Raw genomic sequence first — 27,893 nt, 5'->3', positions numbered from 1 at the left:
CTTCTCAGGATCAGAAGAGTGGAATAAGCTTTCATCTTATATTAGACAACAGAGAAGGTTGAGTGTCTTCAAAAAAAACTATTGAAACGTCATTTGTTCTGCCTAACTGAAACTATAGCTATGACAGAAGTATATTTTTATCCAAACTAATTATGTCTGTTATGGAAAAGAAGAGTCGACGATAGTATAATAATGTTTTTTTATGATTTTGGTTTTATGATGTGTGGAATTTTTTCCATTTTATGATACTTTTATGTAGTAAGTTAATTTTGTTGTATGTGTTGCAATGTACTCCGCTTTGATAAAGACGGATTATAAATAAACAAAAAACTTCCTAAATTCTGAGCATTATTTTGCCTTTAGCTGAAAAGAGTGTTATCTTATTTCATTAACCCTTCCTCTTTTACAAACCCGCACAAACAGCTGCTGCTGCGGTAACTGACCCGAAGCCCTAGGAATTTAAAGGGCTTTGGAGTTTTTGCCATGCCACTTTGTAAAAGAGGGGGTATGTGCCAATTTGCAGAAATGAAATTCTCTGTTTTCACACTATTTTAAATCATTGATTGAACCTTATCCACGCCATTCTCTTTTTAGTTGGGCTGAGAACTTTTCAGCACCCCCTCATACATATTTGGATTTGGCACACTCAGACATCATATTCTGATGAGCCAAAAAAGTTTCAGAGAAGAAGACTGGTTCTTATAATAAATGCATATTGAGATCCAGATTCTGTAAACCGTGTCCCAATTATATGCAGCTGTAGGCATCCTATAGCTGTCTAACCAGCCAATCGGGACACACGTTTTTTTAAAAAATGCTCCCCAGGCAGCCCACCTGTATTGAAGGCACCTCCGAGAGCCTGTGGAGGCCCGCAAAACTGCTTAAACTCTTCTAAGGCTAGGCATAGCCTTAGGCGAATTTAGGCGGTCACACGTGTCTCCCTAGGCCAGTGCGAGATGCGTACAATGTAGACCAAATGTTGACCTACATTGTAAGTAGATGCGGCTGCTACACTTATCGCGGTAAGGGAACTCCCTGCTGCGATAAGTATAGCAGCTGAGACTGAGGCTGCCAGTCCTCCCCAAACGATCGAGGCAGGAGGGAGCCCAACCCCTCCTGCCCGAAGACTGCCCCCCCCCCCCGTACGATCGCAGCAGGAGGGAGCCCAACCCCTACTGCTGGACCATCCAATGAACCCCCCACCCCTCCCAGAAGATCACCGGCAGGAGGGTGCCCAACCCCTCCTGCCGGCCTCCCTCAATGAACCACCCCCTCCCCGGACCCCCAAGTGAAACCCCCCCTCCATGCCCCCCCCCAAGGAAACATGACATTGATATAAATGAGTGTTTTAAATACCAAAGTTAGAAGAAGAATGGCTGTGAAAGGACAATAAGAAATAGTGGGTTGGGATGCAAAATAATAACAGCAAATGATTTGTTCAGTTGTATCAACTGAATAATTTTATTTACTGAAGTCATAACATTTTTATATCAAGGCATTGATAAGGTCACATGGCACTATGAAAACTATATAGATCATGTAGCAATCAGAGGAAGGTGGATCAGATCATCACAGAATCTCAGCTCCTAAAGAGGAGCTTATATACATATGTGATTTACCACTAACTAGCATTTGCAAATGTTCAGATAGAAACATAGAAACAGGACAGCAGCATAAAGGCCAAATAGCCCATCCAGTCTGCCCTTCTGCAGCATCCACTATCTCCTCCTCTCCCTAAGAGATCCCATGTGCTATGCTTTCTTGAATTCAGACACAGTCTTTGTCACCACCACCTCTACTGAGAGACTATTCCACACATCTACCACCCTTTCTGTAAAAAAGTATTTCCTTACATTACTCTTGAGCCTATCACCTTTTAACTTCATCCCATGCCCTCTCACTCCGAGCTTCCTTTTAAATGAAAGAGACTCCTCTTGTGTATTTATGCCTCACAAATGTTTAAACGTCTCTATTATATCCCCCCTCTCCCGCCTTTCCTCAAAAGTATATATATTGAGATCTCTATCTCCATATGCCTTATGACATAGACCACTGAACATTTTAGTAGTCTTCCTCTAGAGCGAATCCATTCTTTTTATATCTTTTTTAAGGTGTGGGCTCCAGAATTATACACAATATTCTAAATGAGGTCTCACCAGAGTCTTATACAGGGGCATCAATATTTATTTCTTCCTACTGGCCATTCTTCTCCCTATACAGTACACCCAAGTATCCTTTTAGCTTATGCAGCCCAAATGCAAGACGTTGCATTTCTTAGCTGCCAAATTTCAAACCATTCCTCAAGTTTTGTAAGGTCCTTCCTCATGTTAGCCACACCATCAAGAATGTCTATTCTATTTCCGATTTTGGTTTCATCCACAAAGAGGTAAATCTTTCCAGAAATCATTGAACATTAATAAATACAGGATGAGCAAAATGTTGAAGATTTCCAAACTGACAAATATTCAGACAGTGAACCAAATGTTGTAAGCATTTGGAAATTGTTCAAAAAAGGACTGTAAGACTACTGCCTGGATACATTGAGTCAGATAAGAAAGAAAAGAGTAGCTAAATGAAGAAACATGGAGGGGAAAAAAAATTCAGTCATTACCTGCATCACAAGAAAATACTGATAGAAAGAAGTTATATTATAGCTGTACAGTCAGCAACATAAATAAATTTTAAAAAATGTGTAAGATGAGAAAAGAGAAGATGGGCTGAAAAAATGCTCCAATATTAATTTTTAAAAAAGCAGCACAAAAAGGAGATTTGAAAATAGTGTATAATATAATCAACAAGTTAACAGGAACAGAAGGAAGAAAAGTATTTCATATTAAAGACAAACACAGAAAAGTCAATATAGACAAAAAAAGAAAAACTCTGACATTCCAAAGAACATTTTTAGATAATACTAAACTGCCCAAAGCCTGAAACAGCATTAGACCAGCCAACTGCTGAAACATCAACAGGCAGCAGCTAGACACCAACTTATTCACAATGGACAAGACAATCAAAGCTATTATATGACTAAAGAATATAAAATTGCCAGGATTAGACAAGATTTATGCAGAACTCTTGACAAAAAGATCAAATCCAATGATAAATTGGCTATAAGACTGTGCACTGTGGTAGAGGAAAGGTGGGGGAAAAAACACCTGAACACTGCGTCCAACACTGGTCACCGTACATAAAAAAGGACCTAGTACTGCTTGAAAGGGTCCAGAGAAGAGCGACAAAAATGGTTAAGGGGCTGGGGGAGTTGCCATACAATGAGAGTCTAGAGAAACTGGGCCTCTTCTCCCTTAAGAAGAGGAGACTGAGAGGGGACATGATCGAAACATTTAAGATATTGAAGGGAATTAACTTAGTAGAGAAAAAGAGATTGTTCACCCTCTCCAAGGTGGAGAGAACGAGAGGACACTCTCTAAAGTTAAAAGGGGATAGACTCTGTACAAACTTAAGGAAGTTCTTCTTCACCCAGAGAATGGTAGAAATCTGGAACGCTCTTCCAGAGGCTGTTTTAGGGGAAAACACCCTTCAGGGATTCAAGAAAAGGTTAGATAAGTTCTTATGCCTTTTCTTACAAAACTCCATCTTAGGGGAATAATCAATGTACTCTACTGTTAAGATGTGCTATCTTTAGCACTAACTTGTGCTATTTTGGCATATGTTCCATTTTATGCAATGATACCTAGCTACTAATAGCAGGGCAACAATAAAATAACACATCTTAATGATATCATCCTTTCTTAGGGCTCCTTTTACAAAGCTACAGTAGAGGCTTCTATCATGGGCTGGCAAGGTATATGTTCTGACACTCATAAAAATTCTATGAGCATTTACCGTGCTGGCCCATGGTAGAAACCTCTACCGCAGCTTTGTAAAATCCAGTGTTAAAGAAGAACACCAGATTCACTTGGTGTGATATAACATTAAGTGGGCTGAGGTCACCTGCTGGTAATATTTATTGGATGGTGGTGTGGGTGAAATGGGAGGGGGGTACAGAGTGTGAGGGGAATATATGAGTTGATGTCAAAGGTCTGTAGAATAAGGATTGATAAGTTTATAAGAGGAGGTAAGAAAGGGTTAATAGACAGAGCTTGTAAGAAAGAAAAAGGATTAGGGAGGTTTCTAAGATGATGAAGGTGGAGCAGTCATGGGATTGTTTGGATGTTTGTGGCAGGTTGGAGGGAGTTCTGTGAGGAAAGGGGAAGAGTAGCGTAGTCTCTTCAGGAAAAAAATTATCCCTCCCTCATATGTTTGCTGGTGGTATGTTTTGTGTCAATGTTGGGGGGAGGGGTTTATAGGTTTTATGTGGACTTGGGTGGGTTTGGTTGAGCTTTTGGGGTTGGGAGAGGCAGTTGCAGCTTTGGCCAGGGTAGAAAGTGGGGTTTGGTCCAGTTGGAGCTGGGAGATGAATAGTAAATAAATAAATGTAACACTCGGAGGCGATACTACTTCAAGGGGAAACAGCCTGGCATCACCGTAGGTCATGTTTGGGGGTATGTTATAATTTTAAAAATTTAACAGGAGCTAGTTTTGACACCAAATAGCTCCCGGGTTATGTGTGCACTGCTGTGAACTTCACAAAAAAGGCGCCATGTCTTCTCCTCCCTACAGCTCCCTTATAGATTACTGCGAGCCCCTCAAACTACCTCCAGAATCCCCTAGACCCACTTATCTACCACCCCAATAGCCCTTATGGCTGCAGGAGCCACTTATATGCCAATAAGAAGGGGTTTTGGGGGTGTATAGGGGAATTAATATGTTTAAGTATCAATGGAGTGATTACAGGGGCTTATGGGCATGGGTCCTCCTCTCTATTGGTCCCTGACCCACCCCCAAGATGACTTAAGCTGCCTCTGTGCTGGACGACGAGGCTTTCCTATGCCAGCCGGCCAGGTGATGATGGTCTGGAAGCTGAAATTTAAAGATGTGATTAATATTTTTATGGGGGTGGGGGGTCGGTAATCACTGGGGTAGTGTGTGGGGGTCTGTATTATGTGTTTTCAGTGCCTATCTGGTGAGTTTAGGTGGGTTTTTGTGACTTAGACCATGTTTTACATGGTCCAAGTTCCGTCGATCGTGGGCTGTATAATTTTCGGTTATACATGCTGTACGACTAAGTCTAAACCGACCCACATCCTGCCCAACTCCTACCCTCGACACTCCTCCCGAAATGCCCTGTTTAGCTTTGGTCATTCAGCGGCACTATGAAGGCCTAGGTCGTTTAGAAATACGTCCAAAACCCGTTTTTAGTATCGGCACTTGGACGTTTTTGAGAAATGTTTGTCCAAGTGCCGACTTAGGCCAGCTTTTGGACGTATTTCTCTTTCGATTTTGAGCCCCAGATTGTATTGTAAGTGGAGATAACATTAAGATAGATAATAAAGCTGCGGCCAAATATTTATCCCAATAACCTAGAGTTGTGTGATTATTGATTGATGGTGTTTAGCTTTCAGTTGTAGGTGACAGAGTACAAATGCTAATATTATGAGCCATTTTCCATTATCTTGCATTGTGGCAGCTCATTGTTGGGGGATTTGCCTAAATTATTACTTGTAGTGGACTATGCATGAGACTATTGCAAAGCCCACTGTTGCTAAGTATACTTTGTGAGGAAATAATATTAATGAACTAAAATGTTGACCTTTTTGCATATTTTCCCCTATTCTTTATATGGTGACCAAAATTGAGTTCCAATAGTTGGGTACCAAATTCAAGATGTGTGCCCTACTAAACTGACTAATGAGAAGATTAGTGACAATAAATCTGTGTTAATTGTCACTAAATGGCAATTTGAATATGCGTGCACTTCCTACTACACATTGTTCTATAGCAATGTGTTCCCAAATACAAACTCAGGTTTCAAATGTTGCAAAAATTGGCTTCTATACATTAAGATCCTTACGAGCAATTAGATTCTTTTATTGACAATAATAGTTTTTCATACCTTGATTCACACATTTTTTATTTCAAAACTTGACTACTGTAACATTGTTTATGCCGGTCTCTCAAAATTCAATATTAGGCGGCTTCAAACACTACAAAATACTGCTATTATGTTTATATACCGCCTATACAGCCAAAACATCATAGTTGCCTATGAAAATATAGGGGTCCTTTTACTATGTTGCAGTAAGCACAAATGCATGCTTATCGCAGGTTAAAATGCACTATCTTGGGACACTCTCAGGCATCCCATTGTAATTTCAGGATACTAAGTGGGAAAAATGCTCGGAAGAAACAACGGGCAAAACACAGGAATTGACTGATCCAGAAAAAGAGGATAAGAGGATAGTAGCACAGGAGAAGAAAATAAAGATCGAAGCACAGGGAAAGGAAATGAAGCCCAAAAAAATGCCAGGACTTAAATTGCACATATACTAATGCAAAGAGACAAAGGAACAAAATGAGGGAATTAGAAGTCATGGCCAAAACTGAGAACCTAGACATCATTGTGGTCTTCAAAACACAGTGGAATGAAGAAAACAAATGGGATATAGCACTGCCAGGGTACAAACTCTATCGCGAGGACAGGTCAGGTCAGAAAGGAGGGGGAATAGCCCTATACATAAAAGAAAGCATACACTCGAACAGAGTGGACACAGAAGCACCGACCAACAAATTGGAATCACTATGGGTTAAAATACCAGGAAGGAAAGGGCCCGAGATAAATATGGGCCTATACTATCGTCCACCTGGGCAAACCAAAGCTACCGATGAAGAAATGGAAGCCGAGATGAAACGATAATGCAAAAGCGGTAACACAATTATTATGGGAGACTTCAACTATCCCGGGATAGACTGGAGTTTTGGAAACTCAAAATGCGTCGGGGAGACCGGTTTCCTGGAGGCTATACAGGACTGCTTCATGAATCAGCTTGTCAGAGAACTGATGAGAGAGAATGCAAGGCTGGATCTAATCCTTAATGGGCTAAGAGGACCTGCAAAGGAAGTGGAAGTAGTGGGACCATTGGGAAACAGAGATCACAATATGATCAAGTTCAAAGTTGAAGTAGGAATACCGAAGGGAAAGAGAACCACAGCGACAACTTTTGACTTCAAGAAAGGAAACTACGAAGTGATAAGAGTAATGGTAAGGAAGAAACTTAGGAAAAGCTCAAATAAATGGCAGACTGTAGAGCAAGCCTGGTCTTTATTCAAGGACACAGTGAGCGAGACGCAAAATCTGTATATCCCCAGATTCAGAAAAGGGTGCAAAAAGAGCCGAACAAAAGACCCAGCGTGGATATCTAAAGAAGTGAAGAAAGCGATAGGTGATAAGAAGAATTCATTCAAGAAATAGAAAAAGGGCAAAACCAAGGTGAACTGAAAAGAATACAGGAAGTATCAAAAAGAATGTCACCTCGTGGTTAGAAAAGCTAAAAGAGAATATGAAGAGAGGCTAGCCAGGGAAGCACGAAATTTCAAACCATTCTTCAGATATGTTAAAGGGAAACAGCTGGCTATGGAGGAGGTGGGACTATTGGATGACAGAGATAGGAAGGGAGTGGTGAAGGAGGAGAAAGAAATGACGGAAAGACTAAACATGTTCTTTTCATCAGTATTTACAAAAGAGGGCACATCCAACATACCAGAACCTGAACAAATCTTCAAAAGAGACCAGGCATAAAAATTAACATCCATGGAAGTACGCCTTGAAGACGTACACAGGCAGATAGAAAAATTAAAAACTGACAAATCACCGGACCCAGACGGAATCCACCCTAGGGTACTGAAAGAACTAAAGAAGGAAATAGCGGAACTACTACAGCAAGTGTGTAATCTATCTCTGAAAATAGGCGTGATCCTGGAGGATTGGAAGATAGCTAATGTTACGCCCATCTTTAAAAAGGGATCAAGAGGTGACTCGGGGAACTACAGACCCAGTAAGTCTGACCTCGTTTCCGGGGAAAATGGCGGAAGCACTGATAAAAGATAGCATCGAGGAGCAACTAGAAAGGAATAAACTTATGACAACAAGCCAACATGGCTTCTGCAAGGGAAGATCGTGCCTGACGAACTTATTGCACTTCTTCGAAGGAATTAACAAACAGATGGACAAAGGAAATTAACAAACAGATGGACATCGTATACTTAGACTTCCAAAAAGCCTTTGACAAGGTACCCCATGAATGCCTACTTCGGAAACTGAAGAACTATGGAGTGGAAGGAGACGTACATAGATGGATCAGGAATTGGTTGGCAGGTAGGAAGCAGAGGGTAGGAGTGAAGGGCCACTACTCGGACTGGAGGAGGGTCACGAGTGGTGTTCCGCAGGGGTCGGTCCTTGGACCGTTGCTATTCAATGTATTTATAAATAATCTAGAAACAGGTACTAAGTGTGAAGTAATAAAATTCGCAGACGACACCAAACTATTTAATGGGGCTAGGACTAAAGAGGACTGCAAAGATTTACAAAGGGACCTGAACAAACTAGGGGAGTGGGCGACGAGATGGCAGATGAAGTTCAATGTAGAGAAATGTAAAGTCTTGCATGTAGGAAACAGAAATCCGAGGTACAACTACACGATGGGAGGGCTGGTAATGGGAGAAAGTAGCCTAGAGAAGGACTTGGGGGTACTGGTAGACAAGACAATGAAACCGTCGGCACAGTGCGCAACAGCCTCTAGGAAGGTAAACAGAATGCTAGATATTATCAAGAAAGGTATTACAGCCAGAATGAAAGAGGTTATCCTGCCGTTGTATTAGGCGATAGTGTGCCCGCATCTGGAGTATTACGTCCAATATTGGTCGTCGTACCTTAAGAAGGATATGGCGATACTCAAGAGGGTTCAGAAAAGAGTGACGAGATTGATAAAAGGTATGGAAAACCTTTCATATGCTGAAAGATTGGAGAAACTGGGGCTTTTACCCCTGGAAAAGCGGAGGCTTAGAGGGGACATGATAGAGACTTACAAGATCATGAAGGGCATAGAGAAAGTGGAGAGGGACAGATTCTTCAAACTTTCGAAGACTACAAGAACGAGAGGGCATTCGGATAAATTAAGAGGAGACAGATTCAGAACCAATGCTAGGAAGTTCTTCTTCACCCAGAGGGTGGTGGGCACCTGGAATGCGCTTCCAGAGGGCGTGGTAGGACAGAGTACGGTATTGGGTTTCAAGAAAGGATTAGATGTTTTCCTGAAGGAAAAGGGGATTGAAGGGTATAGATAGAGGATTAATATGCAGGTCCTGGACCTGATGGACCACCGCGTGAGCGGACTGCCGGACATGATGGACCTCTGGTCTGACCCAACAGAGGCACTGCTTATGTTCTTATGACATTCACTACCCATGCTGGGGGTGTTTGGGAGTAGAGAGTGGGTATAGCTATGCTAGTTGATTAGTGTGTGGGCATTACCATGTGCTGATTAGTGCAGGATTAGCACTTAAGGCCTTAGTGTCTACAAAATAGATGGTGGTAAGGGCTCACATGCTAATGGTTACATGCCAATGAGGAAATAAGGGGGATATTCTATAAACAGTGCCAAACCTTAGGCGCCAGTAGACACCCTACCAATGCCTAAGGGCTCCTTTTACTAAGCTACGATAGCAGTTTTAGCACGAGCTTAGCGCACGCTGAATTGCCACACATGCGCTAGACGCTAACGCCAGCATTGAGCTGGCGTTAGTTCTAGCCACGTAGTGTGGGTTTTGTGTGCACGGCAATTCAGCGCGCGCTATAACGCTAGCGCACCTTAGTAAAAGGAGCCCTAAGTTAATCGAGAAAAGCAGTTTAAAATGGTTAAAAAAAATGTAAAATTAAAGCATCTACAGATACAAGGAAGGAGGAATTGAAACTAATGAACAGAGCTCTACTGGTTTGTTTGGTCTCCCCAAATGAAATTTTTGCTTCTGTTGCTATACTTAGCTGGCTATATCCCTTTGAAAATTTACCCCACTAAGTTACGTTAAGAATTTAACTTTTTTTTTTTTTTTCATAAGCACTAAAATGCCTCCTACATAGAAGAAACACTTGTTTTAAAGCCCTGGAAAAACTTTTATAAAGTCGAATTTGGGTGTTAGCATTGATAGGTTTCACTTACATATGGCTGTTTTTAGATACATTAGTGAAACATTGAAGGACCCATTTTCAGAGCTGCAAAATTGACATCTGTAAAGGTACAGAGTTACTATAGACTATAACAGCCAGGCAGCAGAAAAAGCTCATTAGCCTTTAACACCAGGCATAAAGTTTGTATTAAATTGGAACTCATGAATAAGTAAAGTAGAGATGAATTCAATAGTACATGAAAAGAAGCAATTTTTATGCTAAAGGTCAGATCTACTTAAGGTTGTTCTCCAATTCTGTGCCCATGGGGTATAAAAAGCTTAGTAAATCAGGAGTGCCTTCAAGAAAGTGCTTTTAAAAGAGTGAAGTCAAACAAATAATCTCATCTTAAGGGAATCTCTCTCGCTTCAAGATAAATTAACAGCAAAAATATACCAAAGATGCATGAACCAAACTAGGAAAAACAGAGCCAGCAAGCAGTAATTCAGCTAGAAGAACTGTTTGGAAAGAGAATAATTGTCACTGTGAAGAAGAGAGGTGAGAGTCTTAGGCTGAAGAAAAGAGAAGATCTACCCAACAAAGGAGAACTGAAGTTAACCAAGCAAGCTGGGAGACTTTTGAGTTGAGGCTCTTGGGACTGATAACATTTTAAACCTTTCTTCACCAGTTTTAGGGTTTACCTAAATTGGCAGACGCATTTTGACAGAAAGATGTTTTAAATAGTTTTACATTGATGTTGAAGGAATAGTATATGATTTTCTTATGCATTAGTTTGTATTATGCTGGCCAGGCAGGGCTTAGTGTGTTATTAATTGGGAATATTTTACAAATCTTCTGGCTTAAATGTGAGAAAGTAAACTTTTGGGTGCAATGCAAATTTTTTTGCACTCTAGTTGTATGTGGTCACTGCATTTGATTCTTATCTAGTCATCTAGACATTTTTCTAAATCTTATTTTACCCATTTTGCAAAGTTTTTTGGGGGGTACAGTCATATTTCTGTAACACCAGAGAATCCTGTTAAGACCCTCAGTTAAATAACTACAAAGATTTAGGGACAGCAGAAAGACATCTCAGAGGAGGGGTGCTGGTTAAATGAAGCAGCAAGGGGAGCATGGTTAATATTAAATTAATGGTAGGCATTAGTGGATTTTCCTAAAAACACCACTGAGGACTAAATTATATTGGGAACTGAGTTCAGGCAATTTAGTCAGCTGGAAATAGCACCCGGCTGGCTAAATAGTACATAGCCGGCTATCCACTGATATTCAGCATGAGATGCTGGCTACCTTCCACAGAATATCTCATTCTTTAGATAACCTGGTAACCAGCAATGTTGCGTGACATAGCCGGTCATCGCCAATATTCAGCGGCTCACCAGCTAAGTTCAGCAGCCGGATAGATCTACCTAAAAATCAGGTCTATATTTGGCTGCTAGAACTTAGCTGGCCAGCTGCTGAATTTTGGCTTAGCTGGCTATGTCTCAGTTGGCCAAATGTAAACCAGAAAGTCAATGCCACATGGCAGTAAACACTGATAAGCCCAAGAAAAAAAAAAATATTTACTTAAAGCTGGTTACTAATTACCCCTGTAGCACTACATACAACTTTTTCCTCAATAACTGATCCCTTGAGCTGTTAATCACTAGCTTCCACCCTGTTAAATTCAATCAATTTGTACCATCTTTTAATCTTTGTAAACCGCATAGAACTTCACAGTCCTGCGGTGTATAAACTGTTATTATTATTATTATTACTACATGACTAAAATGGTAAAGGGGCTAGAGGAGTTGCCGTACAGCGAGAGATTAGAGAAACTGGGCCTCTTCTCCCTTGAAAAGAGGAGACTGAGAGGGGACATGATAGAAATATTTAAGATACTGAAGGGAATAGACTTAGGGCTGCAGATTAGCATGCGCTGCCCCCAGCGCTATGCGCCAAGAACTAATGCCAGCTCAATGCTGGTGTTAGTGTCTAGTGCGCGGCAATTCTGCGCGTGCTAAAACCGCTATCACAGCTTAGTAAAAGGAGCCCTTAGTCGATAAAGACAGGTTGTTCACCCTCTCCAAGGTAGGGAATACGAGAGGGCACTCTCTAAAGTTAAAAGGGGATAGATTCCGTACAAACGTATGGAAGTTCTTCACACAGAGAGTGGTGGAAAACTGGAACGCTCTTCCGGAGGCTGTTATAGGGGGAAACACCCTCCAGGGATTCAAGACAAAGTTAGGCAAGTTCCTGCTGAACCAGAATGTATGCAGGTAGGGCTGGTCTCAGTTAGGACACTGGTCTTTGACCTGGGGGCTGCCGTGGGATTGGACTGCTGGGCACGATGGACCACTGGTCTGACCCAGCAGCGGCAATTCTTATGTTCTTATGACAGCTTTTACAAAAGGAAAACTCAAAACTCCAGGATGTGAGTATACTTCACATTAACCATCCTTAGTGGAGTTAAAATATTATCATAAATATTATCACTTGCAAAAAAAGAAACAGTAGAAAAAACTTCCTAACTTTAACATTCAAGTTTAAGGGGGGGAAAAACATTCCCCACCCACCCCTTACAAAACAAAACAATGACACCCTGGAGTTCTGAGGTTTCCTTTTGTAAAAACTGTTATGTAACCTAATTTTTGGTGCCTTTTCTAGAATCTACCCCATAATTCAACCTTGTCTCTGACAAACTTATAAATCGTTTCATACCACTGAAACTGGCAAAGTCAAGGTAACTAAAATTGCATTGGAGATGGAAATTGATTGTTTTGGGATACTACCTCAGGTTATAAGTATTGTGTATTGTGTATTGTACTCACTTGCAACTTATGGCACTTTACTATGTTTATGTTTATTAAAATCTTTATATACTGCCTATACAGCTGAAAAGGATCAAATTTGTGAAAAGAGCTCCATTAAAAATAGGAAAGAAAAAGGAAAATAAAAACAATGACAAAAGCAGCAATAATCACATTTCTACAATTGTAAATTATATTAATACTTCATTTGTATTCATAATTAAGAGTATGGATCATTTATTTTGGAGAGGTTGGAAGTAAATCTTACGTCCATCCAAATCTTTTGTATGCAGGCTTCTTTATATTCAAGCATATACTAATTAATCTAATTTGTTTTTGCACACTGCAGTACACAATTTAAAAGCCTATAAAATTGATGTAATGCTATAAAACTCTCCAGTCATTCATTTTGTATTATGTATTTGAAATAGGTATCACTTACTTTCACTTGACCCACAAAAGCATTTACTTCTTCCTCTTGGACAGATAGATTTTTTGGCAGATAGAGATCAAAAACTGGACCATTGTCATTCACATCTGTCACCACCACATTGACTGTAGCAGTCGATGTCTGAAAATAATATAAAGGAAAAAATGCACAATATTTCAGCCTCAATGCAATGTTTTAGATGGGTTTCCCTAGTTTTGTTTTCTTTTTTAATCTGTCCAGAAAATTTACATAAAGATAAATATACTGCATATAGATAAACCTATATCAATGAATAAAAAATATTTTTCAGTTGAAGAACCTTCTACAAGAAAAAATAAATAAATAAATTGTTAAAGATTTTCCAGGTAGAAACAAAGGGAAGAAACAATGCAACACTGCAATACGTTATAATTTTAAAACAACCTCTGCTTAATCAAGATCACCTGGGATGAACGCAGGTGGAGGGAACTGTCTTTGTTAATGTTTGACATCTTACTTTAGGGGAAGAATAATGCCCTACCAAGAATTGCTCTGCAGGACCACTGATTTTTATGTTTCCAGAAGTGTTTGTGACTAGATCTCACCAAGACTCACTTCTGAAAATAAATACATGTTCAAACCTTTTGTCCAGATGTATTTTTATCTCTGAAGGTCTTTGATTGTGAATTATCATTAATAAAACACTCCTGTCCTTCTGTTAGGGTAGCAAATAAAACTGGCTAGGAATTGAAATCATTTTTGTTCACAGATTGCTGCAAGCTGGGATCTTGTTTCTTTTTAATGTTATATCCTACGGGTTACTTCAGAGGAATGAAACAACACAACTTCAAAGCTATTTTAGTGCCCTATAAAATGTTAATGTGGGTGTTATCAAGAACAGGCTTATGTTACTTAAGTCTAAATCCTTGTGTATCAACAAATTCCATCACGCATTACAGAAAGATGAAAATACATAAAGAGGATGCATTAAACATAGTAGCAAAAAAAAAAAATAAACTGCAATAATAGAGAACAATCCATCAATTTTAAATTCAAGATCTTTTTTTTTCATATTTATTTGTCTTTTCTAGACACATTGGCCCTAATTCTATAAAAAGTGTTTGTTGTTAGCGCACCTTGTTGATCTAGGTGTCTAACTTAAATTTTTTAATTGGTTCAGTCAGTGCTGTTACTTGAATAGTGTCATTAAAAAAGTTAAAAAGAAATATTAATTAATTCATTTTCAGGTAGGTGCCTAACTTGGTAGGCACCATATAGGCATCTACACACAGGTATTGATGCTCCTGTATAAGACTCTAGTGAGACTTCATTTAGAATATTGTATGCAATTCTGGAGACCGCATTTTCAAAAAGATTATAAAAAGGATGGAGTCAGGCCAGAGGAAGGCTATTAAAATGGTGTGCGGTTTTCGTCATATTGAGATTTAAAGATCTCAATATGTATACTTTGGAGAAAAGATAGGAGAGTGGAGATATGATAGAGATGTTTAAATACCTGCATGGCGTAAATGCGCATGAATCTCACCTGACATTCCCCCAACATTCCTCAACACATCCTGATACCAACTCAACAGTCATCCGACATTTCCCAACACTCGCCGACACTCCTGGACACTCACTTGACATTCCCCAATACCCATCTGGCACTCCCCAACACCCACCCAACTCTAATCCAACATTCCTCAATACACCTCGACACCGCCAACACCCACCCAACACTCACCCGACATTCCCCAATAATCCCTCATATCCCAATAGCCTCCCTGACACCTCCCAAATTGTTTAACATCTGGCGCTCCTTAACTTCAGAAAACGACTCCACCATTCCCGCCTCCTCCCCATCAGCAAACACCCAAGCAAAATTCTTCAACGAAAAGATCTCTACCATAAGAAGCTCCTTCCCCTATCAGTCTCCTTCAACTCTCTGGCCCCCAACAACTTTAACCCTATCCCAGCAGACAGATCCTGGACTTCTTTCGAACTCGTATCTGAACCCCAGATCGCCAATCTCTGCCACAAACTGAAATCTTGCAAATGTACCCTAGATCCATTCCCTTCCTACTTGTATGAGAATATTCCCGCACAGGCCATCTCATCCCTTACCGGACTTATAAACTCCGCTTTAACATCGGGCCTATTCTCCACAGAAATGGGACATATTCACTAGTCCCCATTACTGAAAAAAGCCGATCTTGACCCTTCTTCCCCTTCTAACTACCTTCCCATAGCAAACATCCCTCTCCTGACTAAAATGCTAGAGGCCATCATTTCCACCCAGCTCTCTTCCTACCTAGAGAGATTCTCCATTTTCTTACCTTACCAATACGGCTTCAGACCCAATTTTAGCACCGAATCCCTCCTGGTCTCATTAATTTCAAAGGTGCAACAATTACACTCTCGCAATAAGTTTGCAATCCTATTACAATTTGATCTCTCTGCAGCTTTCGATGTCGTCCACCACGATATTCTAATTTATCAACTTTCTGAGATAGGCATCGACTCCACAGTCTTAGAATGGTTCTCAAACTTCTTACATTCCCGCTCCTACACTATCAACACAAATGGCATCATGTCAGCACCTTGGAAACCGACCTGTGGAGTCCCGCAGGGATCACCCCTATCCCCTATTCTCTTCAACATCTACATGTCTTCCCTGAAAATCTTCCATCAATCTTCCCTTGAAACAATCTACACTTATGCTGAAGACATCCTTGTCCTTCTCGAGACAGACTCGAACCTTACCAACCTGTCTGAGAACATAACAGCCTGTATAACTAAACTCCAATCCTGGTCCCTCTCTGTTCAAATGAAACTGAATGAATCCAAAACGAAACTTCTCAGGCTTGGTCCAAAATTAGAACAGTTGGCCACCATCTTCGCACTGCCCTCTGGTGCCACGCTGCAGCTTGAGTTCTCAAGCAAAGTTCTAGGCATCATCATCAACTCTTCTCTTTCCTTCAATGACCACCTCAACTCCCTGGTAAAATCATGCTTTTTCAGCCTCCACATGCTGAGGAAAGTGAGATCCTGCTTCCGCCAACAACACTTTGCCATCCTTGTTCAATCCATCATCCTTTCCAAACTAGATTACTGCAATTCCATCTACCTTAGTCTAACAAAAAAGAGTCTTCATAGACTTCAACTAATTCAGAACACCGCGGCCAAGCTAATCTTTGCAAAACGTAAATTTGACCATGTCTCTCCACTTTTGTCCAAACTCCACTGGCTCCCAATAATCGCCAGGGTTCATTTTAAATGCTCCTGCCTAGCTTTTAAAATCCTACACGGCATCCTCCCTCCTCTAATCCCTCTATCTTGGAACTCACCGAATCCCGACAATACCAGGCCCACACAAAAATTTAAACTTTCCTTCCCCTCTCTAAAAGGTATCCTCTATGCGGGAAAATTGGGAAAATCTCTCTTTTTCAGAATTACAGGGCTCTGGAATAACCTTACTACCCCACTGCGGACTCAGTTCTCCTTCCAACTATTCTGTAAGCATCTGAAAACCAGTCTTTTCACAAAAACGTAACGCTCTCCTCCCCCCCCTATTCTCAATCCACTAAACTCAATGTGCTATTCTCTTCCTTTATTAAACTTTTGTAAACCGTGCCGAGCTCTATTTTCATGGAGAGGATGCGGTATATAAACTTAAGGTTTAGTTTAGTTTAGGAGATGGCTAGCATGAGGGATGATCACTCCCTCTGGCTGGCAGGCCCACCTCTTCCAAAATGGTAGGCTTTTCCCTTCCTGGTGCATTCTGGGTTGCACTGGGGAAAGACCTAAAGCTCCGATTGGCCAGATACCAAAGGCCACTCCTACTTTTAAGGTGTCTTTCTGGTCATTTTGTCTCCAGTGTGCCTAATTTTAAGGGAGGGTGCATAGGATTAGGGTGGGCTTAGCACTTGGATATTTTACAGCAATAAACATATTACAAAATGTCCAGGGCACAATTTGGACGTTTTGGGCTAGACCTGTTTTTAAAATGAATAAGGGCCAAAACAGTACCCAAACTGACCAGAGGACCACTGGAGGGATGAAATTATGGCCCCATACACTCCCCCAGTGGTCACTGATCCCCTCTCACCCCTAAATATATGCATGATACAATACATATCTGTTTCTATGACAGCTGAGATACTATGGCCAATCCTAGTAGAACTGCAAGCAGGTCTCTGTAGTAGCCTTGTGGGAAGTACAGTGAACTTCAGAGAAAGGAACCCAGGCCTACATGCCACCCTAACTAGTACACCTCTGGTGGAAAGTCTGAGCCCACCAACATCCACCAGCTTGTACTTCTATATAGGTGATACCTGCAGGCATAAGGACTATTGGAGTGTTAGACAGCTGGGTACAGTAGGTTTTGGTGGAGTTTTAGAGGGCTCACCATATAATGTACAGGGTTTATGATTTATGGATATGTACCTGGCACCCTTAATGTGAAGTTCACAGCAGTGCCCCTATGGTGCCCCACTGCTCTGCTGGCATGTTTCTGTGGCCAGTCCATTAAAAATGCTGGCTCCTCCTATATAGAAATGGCTTGTATTGGATGTTTTTAATTTGGATTTTTTTTTCCAATAATGGCAAAACAAATTAGATATCTAGCTGGACAAAACAAGTAGCTGGGCCATTTTTGAAAAAAAACAACCAAAAAACAAACATCTTGCTGGTTAAAAATTGACATTTTCTCTACCAGATTACTGGACTTTTTTTTTTTAATGTCCAAAGTCAGAATTAAAAATGCCCTTCCACCTCCTTAATGGCTGTCACCGGGGATCCCAAGCCTTCCTTCCTGCCTGCACCTCTCAGCTGAAGCTGCCACTGTCAGGGATCCCATTCCCTCCTTCCTGCCCACCCCTCTCCACTGAAGCCGACCCGGAAGGCTTCCCTCCGATATCAGAGCTGATGTCAGAGGGAAGCCTTCCAGGTCAGTGGGGGGTTCTACTTACCTCCTTCCAGGTGGGCTGCTCCTTCCTGCCTTCAGCGGCACTTGTAGCAGGGACATGGGCAGTGGCTCTTGCATGCTGCATGTGGCTGACATGGAAGCCTTCTCTCTAACGTCAGAGCTGTAAGTGCCACTGAAGGTAGGAAGGAACAGCCCAGCTGGACAGCCCTAGAGAAAGTAAGGGAGAGGACATGATCTGGGACAAATGGAAAAAGGAGAAGGAAGGAGCACATTGGGACATGAGAAGGACACAAATTTGAGACAAAGGCTGGAAGGCAGGGAGGGGGAAATGAACTTGTGACTAGAGAGCTGCACAGGAACGGGGATGACGGGAATCCCGCGGGACCCGCGGGGATCCCATGGGTTCCCCCTGCAGGTCACGGGGATCCCATGGGGACACCCCCTAGGGTCACAGGGATCCCGTGGGGACGCCTCCGAGGGTCGCGGGGTTCCTGCGGGTTTGGATGCGAGGCTCGTCTTCTCCCTACCTGTCTTGCTGCAGCACACAGCTGATTGGAACAGAAATTTTCCATGATCTCAGCACTGACGTCGGAGGGAGGGCTTAAGCAAAGCCCTCCCTCTCTCCGAATTCAGTGCTGACATCGGGAAGACTTCCGTTCCGATTGGCTGTGTGATGCGATCGGCAGTGGCATACCAAGGGGGGACGGGGAGGGCAGTCCGCCCCGGGTGCAGCCATAGGGGGGGGGGGGTGCACAGCCGGCCAGGTCCCCTTACCTTTGTGGTGCTTTCTCCGACCGACCAACAGGCCCGGTCCGACAAACCTCCCTGCCCTGTAGCCGCAAATCTTAAATTATTTTCTTACAGCAGCTTCAATACTCCAGCTCCTGTAAGAATGTAATTTAGATTCGCGGCTACAGGGCAGGGAGGTTTGTCGGACCGGGCCTGTTCTGTTGTTAGTCGCGCGGGGAAGCACCACAAAGGTAAGAGGCAGGGAGGGAGAAAGGAAGGAAAGGTGGAGTGGAGAGGAAAAGACGCTTAAGGTAAAACTGAGGGGGGAGAAGGACGCTGAAAGCACTGGGGAAGACAAAGGGATGGAGAAGGACGCTGAAAGGACATGGGGAAGATGGGGGGGAGAAGGACGCTGAAAGGACATGGGGAGAAGGACGCTGAAAGGACATGGGGAAGATGGGGGAGGACGCTGAAAGGACATGGGGGGAGGGGAGAGGGGGGAGGACGCTGAAAGCATATGGGGAAGAGAAAGGGGTGGAGAAGGACGCTGAAAGGACATGGGGAAGACGGGGGGAGAAGGACGCTGAAAGGACATAGGGAAGATGGAGGGGGAGAAGGACGCTGAAAGGGCATGGGGAAGACAGAGGGGGGAGAAGGACACTGAAAGCACTTGGGGAAGACAGAGGGGGGAGAAAAACACTGAAAGCACATGGGGAAGACAGAGGGGGGAGAAGGATGCTGACAGGACATGGGGAAGATGGGGGGAAGAAGGACGCTGAAAGGAAATGGGGAAGAGAGAGTGGGGAGAAGACGCTGGCAGGGAAGAAGACAGAGATGCCAGACTATGGGGGGAGCGGAGGGAAGAAGATGGGTGCCAGACCAATTTGGAAGGGGGGAGAAAGGGAGAGGCACAGTAACAGAGAAAATGGAAGACGCAGAGAGAAGAGAGATAGTGGATGGAAGGAATTGAATGAGAGCATGAGGAAAGCAGAAACCAGGCAACAAAGGTAGGAAAAAAATTATATTTCTTTTTTTTTTTTTTTTTTTTTTTGCTTTAGGATAAAGTAGTATATTTATTGTGTTCATAAAAATTTATAAACATTAGAGGCTCTGGTAGAAACCCGTTTACAAAGTATGTATTCTTCCCAATTAATATTTCAAAATTAATAAAGTCATTTTGCTTATTTGTAAATGGGTTTCTACAAGAGCCTTTAATTCAGTAGCATAATTAAATGTAATAACTATTTCTGTAGTTTATAGGGACGGTTGGGGACGGAGGGGATTTCTCACGGGGACAGGTGGGGACGGAGGGGATTTCTCGCGGGGACGGGTAGGATTTCTGTCCCCACGCAACTCTCTACTTGGGACATAGAAGGAAAGTAGGGGGCGTGAACTTGGGACACAAGAGGGAGGGAAGAAATAGAAAGAATTGTTGGGCATGGGTATGTGAGTAAGATGGAAAGAGATGGTGCACATGTGGAAAGGAAGAAAGAGAAAAATGGGCATAGAGAGAGAGAGAGAGAGAGAGATGCTTAGGGAAGAGATGATGAGAGGGAAAAATGTTGGATATGGTGGTGGAGAGGGAACAGAGGGACAGATTGAAGGGGGTGCAAGGGGGAGGAATGTTGGACATAGTGATGAAGGGAGAGATGTGGCATAGTGCTGGAGAAGGGTGATAGAAGGAGAAATGGGCATGGGTTTACGGGCAGTGGTGAAAAATGTTGCACATGATCTGTGGGATGAGAGAGGGAGAAATGTTTAATGTGGCAGTAGAGCGGGTGGGAGAGATGCACCCGGATCTATCTCTCTCTCTCTCTTTCTCCACTCCCTTTGCAGCAAGGGAGGGAATGAAAGAGAAAGACATATGGACAGTGAGAGAGAGAGGGAGACATGTTGCCAAAGGGGGTAGATGAGAGAGGAAGAAAAGTTGGACTCATGGAGGGATAGAAAGAGATGTTGTTTGGGTGAAGGGAATGAGGTCCGGAGGAGAGGAAGCTTGCAGGAGGCAGAACGAAAGAAATATTGGATGTACAGTCAGAAGGACGTGCAACCAGAGATTCATGAAAGCACCAGACAACAAAGGTAGGAAAAATTATTTTATTTTCAGTTAGTGATCAAAATGTGTCAGTTTTGAGAATTGAAATCTGCTATCTATATTTTGCACTGTATTTGTCTATTTTTCTATAGCTGTTACTGAGGTGATATTCAAGTTTCAAGTTTAATTAAAATTTCTTATACCGCCTAATCAGCCTTCTAGGCGGTGTACAAAATCATTAAAAAAACAGTAGTTAAAATACAAATTTGGAGACATAAAACCATAACAGGTGGAAACAAGAGGATAATAGGTAAGAACTACAATTTCAAATATAAAATATAACAATTTAAGGGAAAAACATATCCGCCTTGACCTCTTTGAAAAAAATATGAACATAAATGATAACATTTTCTCTATGTATAGTGTGCTTTGTGGGTTTTTAAAAAAAATTTTGTGGTTACCATTATGTATATTAATAAGATTATATTGTGTGTATATGAAAAATGAATGGAATAAATTTCATTACAATTAGTACCATTATTATGGGAGTGGGGCCAGGGGCAAAGCTTGGGCGGGTCCTGGGTGGAGCTTGGGCAGGGGTACTTGGTTGATATTTTTTAGACTTAGGGGATATTTGGCTTGAAGAATTTGAGAAACTGGATTAGAGCCTCCATGTCTTAATGAATATTGCTATTATAACAATAACTTAAAGATGGCAGACATCAAATGGTTTGCAGTTCCTGTAGACTTATTTCTTCACAACACAGATATTAAAAGGCTGGCAAAAATTCTAGTCTCCAAACTGCCACAGCTCACTCTAAATTGATGTACCCAGAGTAGTCAAGATTTATACTAGGCAGACAAGCATCTGATAAACTTGAGGTGCTTAATCCAACATAGGAATATGTGTTGTATCACTAAAAGGTTGTGTATTAGATCGATGACCCTTTATGCTGCTGTCAATTGAGCATTTGATAGAGTACAGTGGAGGTTTATATTTAAAGTATTTCAGAAAATGGATATTGTGTAAATTTTATTAACTGAATTAAAGTAATATAACAGTATGCCTCAGGCCTGTATTAAAATTAATTGTCTGAAACCTTTCAATTGGAAATGGGCTGTCTTGTCTCTCCACTCCATTTTGCTATAATAATGGAGCCATTGAAACATAGGGTGAGGACACATCTATATGTTCACAGGCATTAGAGCTAACACTGAGACTTATAAAGTATCAGCATTTTTGGATGATGTGATATTGATGATCACCAGTCCAAGACTATCCCTTCTAACTGTGAAGCTGTGAACTACCCATGACCCCCCTCTAATCATCATTTGATCTACCCTGAATCCCTATAATCCCCAAGTGTCAGTATCACCCTTCTTTCTCAGCCTCAGGTTTCCCCTCAGAAACCTCCTTCCGATCCAAGCCTAGCTCTTACTGGAGGGTCCATGCGCTTTAATGGGAGTAGGAGCAAACCCCAAACATTCCTACTGATTACAATACTGAGTTCAAAATGGTACTCTTGACCTCTAGTGGTAATTTCCTGATATTATCACTAGGGATCAAGCACTTAATTAAAGGGAAATACCGTTAATTGGCATCTTGACCTTTAGTGGTAGTACCAGATTACTGCTAGGTGTTGAAGGCAGTATTTGAATCTAGCACTGCAATGAGCAGGAAGAACAGGGGATTGCTCCTACTCCCACTAGAACATCAGGTATCCCGGTACAAGTAGGGACAGTGTTTGTGGTGTGAAAGGATAATTGGTTGTGGAATAAGGAGTAATATTGACACCTGAGGATGGAGGAAGGGCTAAAGCTAACATCTGGTGGGTGAGGTATAATTTGGACATTTGAGTGTGATTGGAGGGGGTGGGGGATGGCCCAGGTGATGGTCAGAAGGGGTTGGCAATGTGATGGGGGAGTTATTTGTATGTTTAGACAGCTGCCTACCATGATGAAGAACAATGAAACAACAACAAATAAAACCTTTAAAAATTATAACAAAAAAAACTTGCAAATGAAATAGAAAACTAAAGCACAACTCTGGCAAGAATATAGGAGAACTTGTGAATAGAGTTACTGAGAACAAAGCAGAAACCCAAGAATAGGACCAACATAATTAGAAAAATAAATTTGCCAGACAATAACGGTAGAAAAATAATTATATTTCAATTTAATGACTGGTACATGTCAATGTTTAGAATGTGATCTGCTATCTTTACAATTATATATAACAGTGTTTTTCAACCTTTTTACACCTATGGACCGGCAGAAATAAAAAAATTATTCTGTGGACCGGCATCAGTCCGTGGACCAGCGGTTGAAGAACACTGGGCTAAGTCATAGGCCAGACCCCGCTCATCTCTACCCAATCTCCACTCCAGACCCCGCCCCCATAATAGTACTAATTGCACCTTACACGTCCCGTGCCTCATCTGGAAGCCTTCCCTCTGACGTTGCAATGTCAGAGAGAAGGCTTCTGGTTCAGGCGTAGGATACCCATAGGAGCCACTGCCCATGACTTTGTTCACTGAATCAGTTAGGAAGAGGGAGCTGGCTTGAAGATAACGCCGCATCGATTGTACCGTGGACCGGCGGTTGAAGAACGCTGTTTTGGGCCTGATGCACGTGCTGGCCCTGTGGACCGGCACTGGTTCATGGACTGGTGGTTGAAGAACACTGATGTATAACACCAGAGGAAGGTGAATTCTTGAGATTTCAGTTTAATTTTTGTTTACCTAGTTTATTTATTTATTTAAAACATTTATAGACCACTTGATATCTAAGCGGTTTTCAGCAACAAACATACATAAAATTTCTAATAAAACATATTACCCCCCCCCACACACACATACATACACATACACAAATCTCTATTTTCTTATCATATATGGTGACTGAATATCAAGGCAGTTGAAGAAGTAAATAGCCTTCTTATCAAAAATGCCCCTCCATATAACTAGATAACATGAAACGAAAGTGCAAGAGGTAAGCATTCACTGAAAAGGTGATGGATGCTTTTAACACCCTCCTAGTGGGATGGAGAATGGACAAAAACAGTGAAATAATTCAAAATAGTGTGGTATAAATACAAAGAATCCCTATGTAGCAAGATGATGGGATCAAAGAAAAACAAATACTATAGAGGAATGTAACCTACATGAAGTGCTATGTACAATCCTAAAAAAAGATACATATGTTCTAGCCACCTTGCTGGATAAATTAGATGGACTCCGTTGGTCTTTATTTGCTGTGTGTTCCTATGTCACTATAGTTTCTACTGCAATGTTTACAATACGGTCTTTTGCTAGGTAAGGTCCTTGAATGAGTTTTGGAAGTTAATGCTATTATGGTATAAAGGATTTACTCTTTAGTTCCTTAATGACTTTTGTAGGATTTTTGGGTCCTTTTACTAAGGCGCACTAGCTGATTTAGCGCAAGCTAAACGCTAACGCGTCCATTATATTCTATAGATGCATTAGCGTTTAGCGTGCAATAAATTGGCTAGTGAGCCTTAGTAAAATAGGAGGTTTGTCTTACTTCCAAAATATGCCTGGAACTAGTGAGGGCTTATTGTGTTGTTGCTGAGATGACAAAAGATTCATAATTGGCTTTTTATGTGGTGAGTTCTATGGATGATATCCTACTACTGCTCTATACCCATTGCTGGGTGTCAGAAATAGATTTTATACTATTTGCTGAGTGTAAACAGGGACTGCAGAGTTCTACTTTTTTAAAGATATATTAGAAACACAAATTGTGTTCTTTTTTTATTGGGATAATTGCCTAGCCAGCATTCTAAATGAGAGAACATAAAAACATAAGAACATAAGAATAGCCATCCTGGGTTAGACCAATGGTCCATCAAGCCCAGTAACCCATTCTCATGGTGGCCAATCCAGGTCACTAGTACCTGGCAAAAACCCAAAGAGTAGCAACTTTCCATGTTACCGATCCAGGGCAAGCAGTGGCTTCCCACATGTTTCTTAATAACAGGCTATGGAATTATCCTCCAGGAAATTGTCCAAACGTTTCTTAAAACCAGCTATGCTATCCGCTCTTACCATAATCTCTGGCAATATTTCCTCTTATTGGTTTTAAAAGTATTTCCCTATAACTTTATCGAGTACCCCCTAGTCTTTGTAATTTTTGATGGAGTGAAAAATCGATCCACTTGTACCCATTCTATTCCACTTAGGATTTTGTAAACTTCAATCATATCTCCCCTCAGCCACCTCCTTTCTAAGCTGAAAAGCCCTAACCTTTTTAGTCTTTCCTCATACGAGAGGAGTTCCATCCCCTTTATCATCTTGGTCACTCGTCTTTGAACCTTTTCTAGTGCCGCTATATCTTTCTTGAGATAAGAAGACCAGAATTGAACGCAATATTCCAGGTGAAGTTGCACCATGGAGCAACTAAGTTCTGAGGGTGACCTCTTTTCTGGGTATCTTTGGCAGGGGTGTCATCTCAAATTTCACCTCAAGCAGCAGATTCCTTTGAGCTGCCCATGTGTACAATCCTTTTCTTGTATTAACAATCAATCAGAGGAACCAACTTTTGAATTACTCTCTAAAACAGCCTATGTTATACTGCTACAACTTACCCTGAGCTCACAGGCACTGGGGGATATGGCAATGGGCTTGAGGGATTATGTGTGGGGTGGAGTGAAGGTGGGGAAGGAGATCCTCCTCTTTCTGTTATTTATTTTCTTTATGCTTTACATTCCTTTTTGAATAAGGAAATTACTTAGATCACTCTTCCACAGAAGCCATAGTGTTAATGTACATTTTAAATAGTTTATTTTTATGGAAAGAATGACATTCCAATTCATATTTAAACTTAAAAAAAGAAACAGAGAAGCAGAGAACATGGTGGCAGAAAAATACAATGAGGCCCTTTGGCTAAAGCAGTTTCCCGCAAGCTTTCTCAAGCCACAGCACACTAAATGTAGTAAATGTGACTCGAGGCATCCGGAAGTGCACAGACATTGTCATGATGATGTCATGTGCGAAGGCCCTCCAGCAGGGAAGAGGGCCGGAGAGAAGGAGAGATGCTGGCGTTGGCTGATTGTCTACAGGACATGCCTCTCGCCGGCACCTGTCCTCTTCCCCAGTGTGCCGCAGCACACCTGAAATCTCAGTAGGCACACTAGTGTGCCGTGGTACACAGTTTGTGATACATTGGGCTAAAAGCTTAGCATGTGCTTACAGATATTTCTGTATTCTAAATATAGCATATCCTATTTTAATATCTATTAAAGCATGCTAAGCTCATGTCCAGTCTTCCATCTAAACTATCAGCATGGAGAGGCATAATCAAAACAAACGTCTAAGTCCATTTTGGGCCTAGGATGCTAGTCGCCCAAAGTTGGCAACATTCAAAGTCCATTCTGGAAAAATGTGTCTTTTTTTAATTGTCCACTTCTACATCCAGCATTTGATTGTCCAGACCACTAGTATGTCTATCTTTATACTACATTCTCATCCAAAAAATCAACCTAGTGCCAAACACCTAGAACATTTTAGATATAGAAGGGGCCAGCAAAGTGATGGACTGGCCATCCAGATATGGCAACAGAGTAGTGGGGCACCTTACAAGGCACTGCTGTGAACTTCACAAAAAGGATGCCACATAAACATCTCACCACAACTCCCTAATGAGTCATGGTGAGTCCCCCTCAAACACCCCTAAACATACCTGTCTACCACCCCAATAGCCTTTATGGCTGCAGGTGTCACCTATATGGCAGTACAGTAGGTTTCAGTGGACTTGCATTTTCCATCATGAATGCAGTGGTTAGAGTGACTTATGGGCTTGGGTCCTCCTCTCTATTGTTCACTAGCCCACCCCCCAGACTACTTAAGCCACTTCTGTGCAGTTCTACTAGGCTTTCCTTTGCCAGATGCTGATGTTCTGGAGGCAGATATGTACATTTTTATTCTGATTTATATGGCAGTGTGTGTGTGTGTTGGGCGGGAGGGGGGGGGCAGTGATCACTGGCAGAGTGCCAGGTGGGGATCTGTACTTTGTGTCCGCAGTGTTATCTGGTCACTTTGGATAACTTCTGGGTACTTAGACCTGTTTTTAGATCGCCTAAGTCACACCGGATAAGTTCCATCCTTGCAGCCTCGTAAAACTTTTAATTATCCCTGCAGTATGACTAAGTTTAGGTTGGTCCACATCCCGCCCTATCCACTCCTTCAAAAACACCCCTTTCAGCTCTGGGCGCACAGCTGGATTCAGAGGCCTAAAAGTATCTGGATACGTCTAAAAACCTGTTTTGATTATCTGCACTTGGACAACCTGTCTTTTAGGCCATCCAAATGCCAATTTGGGTGGGTTTTCAGATGTATTTCTGTTTCGATTATGAGCCCCCAAATCTCTAGAATCCCTTCTTCTCCTTCAGAGATCTTTGATAATTTTCCTATACTTAAAAAAATTCTGATACTAAGTTTTCTCTACCACTTCCACTGGGAAGTTATTTCATGCATCCATTACTCAGATTCCAAATATATCGAGCATCCATCTTCATTTGTGGCCAGAGCTATTACCAAGATCACTGTTCTTCAGGTGCCGGTCCGCAGGAAATTTTTGAAGGTCCACACAGGGCCAGCAAGATTTCAGACCTCCTGTCCCGAAGCTGTACTCAGGGACAACGGGACAGGCAATCATTTTCTGTCCCTATCTGTCGCGCAAAAATAAAAAAGCCTCCCTCCTTCCTTTCCCTCGATCCGCTATCTTACTGCCCTGCTGCTGCTGCTAGAGCCGACAGGAAGTCTTCTTTCCGACGTCAATTCTGACGTTGGAGAGGACGTTCTGGGCTAGCCAATCGCTGCCCAGAATTGACGTCGGAAAGAAGACTTCGTGTCAGCTTTAGCAGTAGCAGCAGCAGGGCGGTAAGATAACAGCCGACCCGGGGAAAGGAAGGAGAGAGGCTTTTTTTTTTTTTACACGGCAGGGAGGGAAGGAGGTAGGCAGGCAAGCAG

The 27,893-nt window shown here is 41.9% G+C and overlaps 1 protein-coding gene across 6 annotated transcripts in view; it reads right to left on the bottom strand.

The window, feature by feature from the left end:
* The window catches only part of PCDH15 (protocadherin related 15), a 2,123,136-nt gene that overhangs the window by 347,973 nt on the left and 1,747,270 nt on the right, over positions 1-27,893 (bottom strand). For all 6 annotated transcript variants that reach the window (XM_033941002.1, XM_033941006.1, XM_033941004.1 and 3 more), the window contains one exon: positions 13,247-13,375. In XM_033941002.1, the coding sequence (XP_033796893.1) occupies positions 13,247-13,375 (129 nt within the window). The remainder of the gene's footprint in view (positions 1-13,246; positions 13,376-27,893) is intronic.

Source organism: Geotrypetes seraphini, chromosome 4 (assembly GCF_902459505.1).
Source record: "Geotrypetes seraphini chromosome 4, aGeoSer1.1, whole genome shotgun sequence".
Taxonomy (NCBI): domain Eukaryota; kingdom Metazoa; phylum Chordata; class Amphibia; order Gymnophiona; family Dermophiidae; genus Geotrypetes; species Geotrypetes seraphini.
This window is presented reverse-complemented; position numbering and strand designations above follow the sequence as displayed.